Source organism: Erithacus rubecula (assembly GCF_903797595.1).
Source record: "Erithacus rubecula genome assembly, contig: SUPER_Z_unloc_6, whole genome shotgun sequence".
Classification (NCBI taxonomy): domain Eukaryota; kingdom Metazoa; phylum Chordata; class Aves; order Passeriformes; family Muscicapidae; genus Erithacus; species Erithacus rubecula.
The window spans coordinates 1,068,349-1,080,816 of NW_027635650.1; the positions used below are offsets into that span (position 1 = coordinate 1,068,349).

The 12,468-nt window shown below is 34.9% G+C and overlaps 1 protein-coding gene across 5 annotated transcripts in view; it reads right to left on the reverse strand.

Annotated features, from left to right (window-relative positions):
* The window catches only part of PTBP3 (polypyrimidine tract binding protein 3), a 45,271-nt gene that overhangs the window by 27,703 nt on the left and 5,100 nt on the right, over positions 1-12,468 (reverse strand). For all 5 annotated transcript variants that reach the window (XM_079331649.1, XM_079331652.1, XM_079331651.1 and 2 more), the window contains exons 3-4: positions 2,829-2,900; positions 89-252 (exon numbers count right to left, since the gene is read on the reverse strand). In XM_079331649.1, the coding sequence (XP_079187775.1) occupies positions 89-252; positions 2,829-2,853 (189 nt within the window). In that variant the 5' untranslated portion in view covers positions 2,854-2,900. The remainder of the gene's footprint in view (positions 1-88; positions 253-2,828; positions 2,901-12,468) is intronic.

A 12,468-nucleotide genomic window follows, 5' to 3' on the forward strand; every position in this document is an offset into this window, starting at 1 on the left:
AATCATTCACTCAAGCACAAGATCAAAATTATCATAATATGAACCACATCTTCAGTCTTGCTCATTATTCAAACTGAAAACAACATACCTGACCTTTTCCTCTTAGCATCAAGACATTGGTTACTCTGCCAAAAGGGAGACCTAATGAAACAACTTCTGTTCCAGTAACACCACTTGGAATTTGACGAATATGAAGAACACGTGAAGGAGAACATGGCAATCTGTTTCCTTTACTTTTTTTCTTCTCATTATCTAAAATATTTTAGGGAGGGAAATAGACAAGTAAACAAGACAAACCCATTGCACAGTGTACACAGCAAAACCTAAAGGAGAGAGACTACTGCCACAGCACTGACATTGACTTAGGGATAGTTCTTTGAACCTTAAGAAAGAATATTTCATATCTATCAAAGGGATCGTGTAAGAAGACATCAGCTATTTCAAATCTTGATAGCAAGGGGAGGGTGGAGTATGTTTGGCTTTGATTTGGACTTGTTTATTTTCTGGAGATTTGTTTTTGGTTTGCTGTTGCTTTGGTTTTTTAAATGGGAGACCAGTAACCTCATCCCAAAAGCCTACATAAAATATTTACAAAATATCAGTTACACAGGAAAGAGGAAAATTGTAATTGAGAGGCAATACCTTTATTTTTCTTTTATCACCAACTAATCTTTCTGTGATTGAGTTACTAACTCAAGGTTTGGGGTTTGTTTTCACTTTATTATAGAAAGCCTGCTGTTCCAAATCATTTTAAATTTTATAGTTTTTGAAAAAGGTAGCATGAAATCCATACAGACTCGGAAGTTTACCACTTTGACACTGCCAAAAGTGGGGTTTTTTTGAACATATGCCTATTTGGATCCTGTAAGCGACTGATCTGGATTGGTAAGTGACCCACGACTACATTTCAAGAACATTACTCGGCATCCTTGAGAGCTCTTTTAAGTAGACCACCACATGTGGAATAAGCATACTGTTCTAGAAGCAGTTGCAAGACACATAGCCTTAATACCTAATATGTTGTATTTAGTCTTCCAAGGAAAAACAGAAAAGATTGGGAAGAAATTTCTGTATGAGCTTTATAAGAAATTTCAGATTTTGCTGTAGGTTTTGCATACAGTCTAAGGCTGAGAACTGGTTCACACAAGTCATTTTAGATAAGGACATTTACAGAGGGTCTTTTCATTAGTGGAAGCCTGCAAAATTTCAAATTGGATGATCAAAGCCCCAGACATACCACATGTAATAATTCTTCCACCTGCAAAACTGAAAAGTCTGTTATGTGCTGCTTTTTCCATCAAGAAATTTCACATGCTCTGTATGCATTCTGAAAAATGTGAATTTTAGGACAAACATGACCATATTAATCACATTTGGTATCAAGCCATGAAAGGACATATTACTAATAAACTCTAACAACCAATTTTGTTACTTTTCAGGTTCAAAATGGGCAAGATGTCCCTGACTTAGACTAAGTCAAGGAATGCTTGACTAAAGAAAGCAGGAAATGAAGCCTAGGATGAATTTTCCTCTTAGTTTAATATGGGAGACTCTTGCAGAAGCAGCATCTTCCAGGCTCTGACACATTGTAAGAGGTGCCAAAAATGGAGCTAAGTGGCAAACTACTGACGTTCTTCTCTTGCAAAACCTTAGCTAAGTTATGAAATCGGCAATAAACGCTGGCACATCTCAAATATAAAACTTCCAAGATTTTTAAACTACACTCCTTTCTCCAGCTGCAGTTTGATACTAATTTTGATGCAGAGTGATAGCTATCTTTATCTTCCAGCATCCAAATTTCAAAATTGATTCAATAATTCTTTAAAGCAAGCCAAGGTGATTATTTTTCTAAACTGTACACTCAATTGAGTAAAAGTAAAAAACACTTTCAGACAGACCAAAAGAAGCCTTATGAACAAAGAGAAAATTGATTCCTGATACACACAGGGAAGCTAATTACAGTTGCAGTTCATGACTGATACAAATGTATTCTCTGAGTAACCTGAGGTAGAGAGGTACAGGTTTTAGGTATGTGACCCACCAGACCAAAAAACCCAAAACCCTAAACATAACAACAAAAACTAAGTTCTGCAGCTGAAGCAGCTGTATTAAGTAAAAACATGCATTTCAACAGTGATTATATTTAATTTTAGATTTATATTATTATTAATCAGAATGCCTACTAATATATCCCAAAAACCTCTATATCTTTTAGGCATCTTGGATACCACTGTGAAGGATCAGTTACTGTTCTCTTAATTAATAATATATTTTTCAGATATTACATTGCTGAGCTATAAGTTAATGCTATTCCAAACCAAGCAGAAACATTTGGACATCCCATTGAATTGATCAGCAGAAGTATAAACAACCTGACATGCACAAGTCAAAGAAATGAAAAAGAAATATATCTTCAAGCTAGCTCCTCAGACTCCTCCTTCTTCCCTACTGAAAATACAGCAAGTCTTAGACACTCACCAAAAGATAATCTGCTCTGTCCTTTGCCCTGATATAAAATATTTTATTTGGAAACCACTGCTGATAGGCAATTGCCTATGTCAGGATTTAATTAATTTATTTGGCATAAAGTTAATTTATGCAACCACTGGTCAGTAACACTCCATGTACACCTAATGCTGGAAGTAATATTAACAAAAGCTGTACCAGCTTTCTCTCACTTTCAACTTCTTGTCTGATCTAAAACTACAGGTAAACATACACATTTATTGCATCTTCCTCAACACAAACACACACAAAACAACAAGGGGAGAAAAAAAGAGAGAAAGAAAAGTTGAAGAACTTTGATTTTTTTTTTTTTTTATGTATACCTGTAGTTGGAGTGGAATTGCTCATGGTAAAAAGTCTGTTACTGACAGCAGAAGACACTTGCCGGGACCACACTAAGAAATAAAAGACAAGATTACTAGTAAAAGCTATTACAGAGAAAGCTCAATATAAAAGCTTTACTTATTCTTCCTAAGAACATCTCTTTCCTATACACATTACCCACAACAGCCAGGAACTTATTTTTCAGGAAAAAAAAAACGCCAACAATTTAGCAAATTCAGCTGTGTTACACTTCATATTTAAATCTATCCCACTACAGTTCACATTTTAAAAGACCAAGAATAACACATCCTTAAGAAAATAAACATTTTTTTTTAATACATATGACTTACCATCAAATTCTTAGGACTAAGATCAAAGTACTTGCTTTAAGAGTATTAACAATTTGAGGCTTTAACTACTGACAGAGAAGAGTACTACAGGTCCTTCATTCAAAAATCAGCATCTAGCCCCAGTTATGCCCATTTACTTATGCTGTAATATTCCAGCCAAGCATCATCTTCAAAATGCTGGCAATAAACAAGCTAGTAAAACACTTCTAAAAGGCAGTTAAGTTTCCTGAAACTTTCACCACACTCTTCCATAAAAGTATTTTAATGAAAAATAGAGACCAAGGGAGTGATTCTACAAGACGGGATAAATTAATCCAAACAGCTTCTCATCACTTTGGCGGAAAGAGAACTTCCCATAGCCCTTGGTCCAGTATGCATATGAACTGTTTATCTTGCATGAAGACCAGTGCCAAAGAGTTTTCCTTTGAGATTAAATCAATCCTCCAGCCTGCCAGCATTCTAAGGTGAGTTAGATTAGTTATTCAGCTGAAAAGGAGATTAAGAAGTGGCAGGATCCTCTGCAAAGAAAGGGGTATGGGATAAGCCATCATGCTTTTGTGTTGGCTGCAAAAACACTGCTCAGAGTACTGGCTTATATGCGGTCTGTACTTTAAGGAGCAATTAGGTTCCCTTCATGCTTGTTAATCATGTGCTCCTGCTGCTTCATAGTGTGGGAAAGTCATTCACAACAGAAGATTGTGATTAAGCTAGGGTGCTTAAAAACCCTTTCAGTCAAATTTAGCTGCTCATGAAGGAGCATAGGTGTTAATACGGGATGGAACAACACATAAGTATGTTCATTCCTCTCCAGCAACAGTAGAGACATATTTTAACTGCATAAAACTGCATCTTAACAGTATATTCAAATATAATATCTAATTGTGGCAAACAGCAACATCATTTTTACAATTAGGGAACTAAAAACTATAAACCCTGTATTTTAAAGAAATATCAGTTAAATGGTTACTAGACGTTATGTGTATCACACCGTACTTGCACCGATACTAGAATATAATTAACAGGCAATACTGATACAATTTTCTCTTATTAGCAGTATATTGAGTATACCAGCACTCAGGTGCTGCACCAAAAGCGCATATTTTGATTGTAAAATGCATATCATGCTAATTAAACAAAAGCTGTATGTGCAGATATAGTAAAAGGTATTAATGATGGTCCATTATTACATCTAGCCTTCCTTTTATCTACTGGAAGCCAAGAAGAAAAAGTGATGCAATTCCTGGTGTGGAGGCTTTAATTTGGTTTTTAGTTTACCATTTATTCAACAGAAGAAATCTCTGCCTATTTCCAGAAGGCTGTGAAAAAAATCAGGCATATTACCATGTTCAACATATCTTTCAATTTCATATTTAATTTTATATACACTGGTATTAAAAAAAAACCACACCTCATATTTTTAGAAGATAATCTTCCAATCTCTTCCATTTTTAGCACACACACAAAGAAACACAATTCAGATGGCTGGAGTGACCTGCGTTACAACTCTCTGTGCAACTGGCCTGTATCCATAAAACTGAAGCTGTAGCTCACTGCAGCACACAATGAGCTGCTAGTCCAGGATGGTAGACTAAACCAGCTTCAACAGAATAATTATACCAAGATTACATCCTTCATCCATGACATTTGCCTGTACTTAAAACTGACACATCATTCAGCCACTATATTCTAAGACAGTTGCCTAGATTTTGCTATTACACTGACAACCATTAACCCACTACAGTAGCCAAAACACAAAGGGACTCTTTAAACTCCAAGCTCATCACGTATGCAATTGTTTTACTTGGTTTAATAAAAGATCAACAAAGCTTTGGCCTTCATACAATACTGGGAACCATCATAATTTCCAATGCATAACTGTCTTCATATTTTCAGCCTGATACGAGGATTATTTATAAATTGTCATATTTTCAACTATGTTTGCATTAAAAACCAAATAAAGCAAAGTTTAAATCAAGACATGGTAGAATAATTGATGTGGCCTAGGCTTCCTAAATCTAGAGCCCTGACTACAAAACTCAGTTTCTTACAGAAGAATTTAGAATCTTACCTGAAGATTATGGTTATTTTTTAATTATCTGAATGTTCCAATGAAACACTGTTCCATTTTTTAACTTTCTGTATCCATACTAAGTTATATACCTACTCGTACAATTACAGCACATTTATTAACTATAGCATACCTCTTGGAAGGATGTGGTATATGAAAACTACTAGGAATGCCACTGTTTTTGCAAGTGGCTGACCAAGGTATTTCTCAAGTACAAGAATACCAAAAAGATGCTTTTCATCATCTCCTTATTTAGCTGGCTTATAAATTATAAACCTTCTCAGTCACTGACTGAAAGCAAAAATGTTCTAGGAGATTGCAAAGATGAACTGACATCATGGCTGTTGTGCAAGTTGAAGTACAAAATGTGTATGTTTGAGATATTCTGGATTAATGAAAAAGATGACATTTACCTCTTCAATGTTTTCACAATTCTGCTCATACAGAATACACAAAGAAATTACAAAATTTAAGTCTGTAAAGACCTTTGGTTCAATCTCTTTCTTTCCCACATAGAGATGAAAGAGATATTTTTAAAATACTTTGTAACATAAAGCATTTAATGTGATGACAAAGATCTGCTAAAGACTGCTGAGGTAAACGGGTTTGCAAGGCCTTTAGTGCTGAAAAAGTCCACACAAGAGGGTACTGTGCCCAAGACAATGGCTTACAGGATTCCAATTGAATCTTTCTACAGAGGCTAGAGAGTCCTACTATGTCCCTAATCTCTCTCTGTATACAAGATTTCCACTGGTTACTTCTTAGTTATCCACGATTTAAGTCCAGCAGTTTTCACAGCACAACTATGTGGGGTAAAATAGCCGCTTAATCTCAATGAGTTTGCACCAGCTCTCTGTGAGGCCACACAGTGAAAATGAAGAGGCAGGCAGGACAAGTAACCACACTGCCTAACCTTTCCCATATAAACACATCTTCCAGCACAAAGCCTACTTCACAGAAAGCAGCCCGTGCCTTCCGAGTGCCAGGACTGGACCAATTACATGGTGAATATTCCCTCTTTTAGACTGCTAAATGAGGCAAATGGAATTGTTCAAAACAAGGACAGCTACCAAACCAAGGCTGCAATATCCTCCTCTGTTCCTGCACACCTTCCATCATTCCATATGAATCATCTAACATCTTAAGACTTGTTTTTTTTACACCGTAAGACTTTCCACCTCTCCTACTGCAAGGCAGCATCTTTACATTTTTTGGGAATTATTACTTGGTGACGAGTAAAATAAGAGAAATATAACAGCTACAGCTAGATTAACTAAATCTAGAATAAACTTAATTATTTCCTTGTATTACTGAGAAGGAACTAGAAACCAGTTTCTTAGAAAGCTTAATTTGATTTTGGACATTTCTTTAAAAACGGGTAACATCTATAATGCTGAGTAAACAGACCAATAAGAGCCCACCCCAAAGTGTGGCACTCGATGATAGGTTAAAGAAAAGTATCCTTCTGTACCTACCACATCAATTTCCCTGACTAATAAGGCATATTGCACGACTGACTACAGCAATAGGTGCCTGTCCTGAAACTGCTTCACCTGTTCTACAATTTTTAGAAGTCTGATAGCAATTTATGGAAATTATACTCCAATTCCAGGATAAAACCCACCGCGTTCATAGCGAAAGCATAAAACAAACATCTGAAAGTCAGCAACTCTAAGCTTCTAAAATCTTTGTGAGTAGAATATAGTTGGAAACAGACGGGTAAGTCTAGTACTGCAAAATTCTTCTTTAGAACATATCCATATGCTAAAATTATGGCAGGCATCTATTTCGCATTACTTCTGGAATCACTGAATCTGATAAACAATCCTTTAATTTAAAAAATAGCTATAAGTAACACCCTTATTACCCTCCCCTCAGCTTTCAACTGCAATATTTTCTTTCTCTTTTATTTTCTAGAAGTCAAAAATTACTCAGTTCAGTTCAACTAAAAATGGGAGAGTTCCAGGGAAACTTATATTTGTACTAATGGTTTTCCTAGAATTTAGCTAGTCATCTTTCTATGGTATTATTTTTAAGACAACAATAAGGAAGAGTATGATCATATGTTTCATTATGAAAAAAGAGCATAGGCAATTTTAAGGGAAAATAATTATTTCAAAAAGTTCCTCTCTCCATGCATGTAAATTAAAACTGCACATTTTGTCTGCAAGAGTTTATGTGGCAAATAAATTAATTACTTGAAATTTCCCCCAAAAGGGCAAATTTCAAAACATAGTAATTTCAAGCTATACCAGTAATAAACCATAGTTATATTTAAACTAACTGCTCTACTGCATACTTTATTAATTTTTATAGAATCTGATTGCGAAAACAAAAGCTGGGGGCCATGAAAAGAGTGAAAATTTCCATTATCTTCTACTTCTGCAGCATGTCTCTAAATAATTGCTATATCCATTTACTCTTTCTTCCTCTTTCATGTTTGCAAAAAATATGCAGCTTCCAAAACGGGGATTTAATATGAAGTACAATGCTGTTGATGCCAAAATAAAAAGATTTCAAAGAAAGTAGAGGCAAACTACAGGAAATTTCAAAACCATATATTTGTATTAAAAATGAACTGATCGTACACATATAAAGCCTACCATTTCAGTAAGCTGAAAAAGGATACTATAGGCAATGACCACAAACAAGCAAGCTTCCTTTCCTTCACTATAAAGAGAACCATCAAGCACAGGCTCAAGCTGCTGGTCACCAGCCACCCCAGAAGCACTGTCTTAGCAGCAATAGCTGCTCTTCTGTAGCTTTGGACACCCATTGGGTCTGCCAGAAACACAGCTGGCTCCACTGCCTCTGTTGTCAGCTACTGAGGCTCCCTCCTGTACCAGTCACGAGGTACTGGACACTTTCAAAGAGTTACAGAACAGTAATTAAAATGTTAAGAGAAAAATATAATGTACTTTGCATTTATGCTAGTTACAGGGCAAGAACATAAGGAAATAACATTTTCCTCTTGAAGATGCAAAACATGCAAAAGCAACCTTGAGAGCTGATTATCAAAAACTGTAAAATTAAGAGTGACAAGCTTAGTTTTTTAATGAATATAAAATACGCATTTTGATTCTTAAAGTCAGAAATACCTCTATTAGTGTGAAGGCTTTTAAGCTCATCCAAAAGGACAATAACCCAAACACCACTGTGAATATTCCAGAGATCCAGCAGGCATCATGGCAGACGTAGAGTTTTCTTTGAAACTGTCATCAAAGATGCTTTTCTTTGTGATATCATCATTTTACAATTTCCAATAATACTGTTTTCTGGCAGTATAAATACAAACTTTACTAAAAACAAAGATTGATGTTTATGCTTTCTAGCCAGCTTAAGCCTTAAATATATGAAAATTAAGTTTTCCTCAGGAGTTATCACAGGTTTTTGTGAAGAAAATTTACTTACGTTACACAATATATTTTTTTCACATATATACCTTTTCCCAACTATCAATAGAACACTTAACACATTCCTTACTAAAGGTCTTAATTATAATTCTTAATAAGAAAGTGAATATAGGAAAATAAACACTATACAGAATTAAGTGCTGTACAGATGAAGAGACTTGGCTTTAAATTTAAAGATTTTATACTTAAAGTCACAAACGTATCTATACAATGCCACTCCGTGTAGGGTTTTGCATCATTTTATACTTTACCATGCACAAGTCATGCTCTAACACCCAGGACCCCAAATAAACCACCAATAATCTGTCTCTCTTGAACTTGGTCAGAATAAAATTTACATAGCCTTACAAACTATCATAACTGCACAATCTGATTTATCATTTATTCTTAAAAGTTAAAATAAAGGAGTAGATCTGAAAGAAATAGGACAAAACCATGACACTAATGCCAAGTAATACGGTAACAGCAAAACTCAAGAGGGGTTTTAACAAAAGAGCTAATATGAGAAAGGATATAAAAGAGATTCTTCCACTTAAATCAACTGCTAAGAGATCTGTAACAACTCTTATGCTATGTAACAACATGTATTAAAAAAGTTGGAAAAAAATTTGAAAGATGTTAGCAAATTACAGAAAGGTAATGGTAAGCAGCTAAAGGGAGAAAGAAAAATACTGTGATAAAAGAGAAAATGTGATGAACTGTGGATTATTTTTTTTCTCTTGCAAAGGAAATAGTTTAACTTGCACAGCACGAAGAAAGAGAATGAAAACAACTGGTTGGATCACAAAATATTCTGCAAAATTGCTATCTAAAGCATCATTTTTAGCACCCATTTTTAACTCTAGTTCCTTCTGGAAACAGAAAAATTCCAGGATAGTGTTTATCAGCAGCTCTACCTTGCAGCATAAAAGACATCTGCTTTTGTTACTTTGATTCCTATTGTTTGGCAGGATCAAATATACACAGCTTAGTTTAAGAAAATAACATTGGAGGGTGAGGGGAGGAGCAAACTCACTTCCCATGTATCCAAAAACCATCACAGATTCACAGGAAGATACCAAAAAGTCTTGACTCTTAACAGATAAAGTAGTTTCATGCTTTGAAGTTAAATGATTGATCAAACTTAATTTTTAGTGTCTTACAAATAGTTAAAAAAAAAAAAAAATCTTTCCAGTCTCAAATTAACTGTGAAACTCTAAAGGTGTGTATTCCTGACTGTATGATTTTTGACTATAGAATTTTCTGTTTCACAATTTAAAATTTCATACAAAAGAGAGTAATTTTTACATTTTTTAAAGGAAAATTTATATGCACAAACAATTATTTAAATCTAGGACTAAATGCTCTAAGAATTACACACTCAAACTAAAGAGGCTGGAAAGTAATAGAAGTCTGTTTGATGATGTGCATCACACAAACTGAGTTGAATAAGCTCTTGTTCTAGCAGGTGAAAGATTTGGCTCAAGTTCAACAGTAGATTCAATATTTCTACAAGGTGAATATTTAATTACTCCTTAATGCTTTCTAGAAGAGTAGTGTTGTATGCAAGGAAAACATGATCAAACCTATGAATCCCACAGCTCTGATGCTTTCTGTCTTGTGTGTATTTGGTTTCCTCTCTGCTTCCTTAATAATGTTTCTTATCAGTTTCTCACTCTGAGAAATACTCTCATGTGGTGGTCTGTGTTTCTCGGGGCCACCTCCACATCATCTTTTGGAAAACTTCATAACAAACTAGTCCCTGTAAGGATCATCCTTTAGATAAAAGTTTCCATATTAATACAGTAAGGGAAGGGAAAGTCATAATCTCAGCCCGTTGGCAGACTCAGGAGATAGCACAGCATCAATAAACCCCTGTTTTTGTTTACATTATGCCCTATATCCAGAAAACATGCATCTTTTATTGAAATGAATGCTTCACCTCTTCAGTATACATGGACCAAGGACTTCTCCTTCCCCTTGCTCAATCCTGCACCTAATATTACATTAGTTACACAACATGAACTTTTCCCTTCAGTTTTACTTCACAGTGATACATCATCTAACAGTCTTCATTTCTTCCACCTCTCAATGGAACACACAAGTCAGCTGGTAAAAAAATTAGTTTTCCCTGATTAAAGTATACTATGAAGTGATTTAACAGTAAAACATACAACCAGCTATGCAAGAAACATGATTTGGAGAAGAAACCCTATGAAGCAAATACAACACCTAAATTTTATCAATAATCAAATTCATGCAACCTATTAATACTCTGTGCTTTATAAAATACTACAGTCTACAGTTTTAAATTTGGCCATTTGGTTAAAAATTGAACGACTAACACTTTTCAGTCTAGGACAGTTCAAATCTTATCTTGGATTGCATGCTTTGAGAACGCTGGATCCTGCTGAGACACTGCTTTGTGTGTGTGTGTGTGTTCTGAGTTACTCTCATATTATATTTTAAGGTACACACTGAAATGGCAATCTGTGCCATGATAAATAGCTCCTCTGAGAGAACATAAGATCCTTCACAACATGTTAGACTACACTTGTCACACACATGCACTAAAAATATCATTTTGTACACAAAATAGATGAACTTTTGTGTCCAAAATAAAGTTCACAAAAATAAAAAAATTCTAACGAATTACAATGTTACTGCTTATGGATTCTACACCAAAGATTGCATTTATTGTCCAATGTTCAGCCCTACAGAGAGCAACCATTATACACCAAAAACAAGCTATATAGTGCAGATGCTACAGAGGAACAGTATACAGTGACCTTTTCATAGGCACAGAAGTCCCATTACAGTATATACATATAAATATATACATGTATAGTTGATATGTGACATCAACAGCAAGACAAAATTACTATGAGCAAGATGTCCGATTTCCCTATGGACAGTATGTTATGGAGCACTGCAGGAAATATTCAGCAATATAGAGGTATTTCCAAGCTACTTTCACACTTTAAAAGCATTTAATTTTACTTCCATACATTTGTTTTCTATTTCAGAAAACCATTGTACCTTTGCAAGCAGAGATGTACACAGTAAAAGAAAATTATATAGAAACAAGACTCTTCTATGACAGAATTTCAAACTAATGACAATTAAGACAACTCAGTTTCTCTACCAGGTTTTATTACACACAAAAACGTTTCTTACAGGGTCAGAAATCAAATGACAAACTAGAATATCACCTGCTTTTGAGTTCAAGAAGTTTCCTCCAGAGAAACTAAGTTTTGCATTACAACTTCCATCATGTCCAAGGTCATATACTGATGGCACTGAATAACTTCCCATTAATTACTCCAACATCGATTATATTTTGGGAAAGGATGGATAACTGAGATGAAGGGGAAGGAACAGACATGAAGCCAGAGTAGCTTTCCTGGTAACATAAGACCAGAACAAACAGCTTGTCTGTATACATGGAGCAAGAAAGACAAACTAGAGACTAGAAAATAGAAACAGATGAACTGACAAATCAAAAGAGTAAGAAAATGAATTCAGTATCATGTGTAATAAAGTGAGAAAGTGTACCAGCAAAAAACCTACAGAAAAAAACCAAACAAAAAAAGAGAAACAAAATCCTAATTAATCTGAGCACAATCAGGAAAGACAAAGAAGGCCTAAAAACACCAAGAGGGACTACATGTAACTTATTAATTAAATTACATCACTTCTTAATGTTACAAGTCAATAAAATACTTGGATGCTATATTCTTTTAATTTTCAGTGGTCTTTGGGATCACTGCACCATCATGCATTTCTTGCTAACTGCTGAACAGTATTTGTTTTTAACCTAGAAAACATG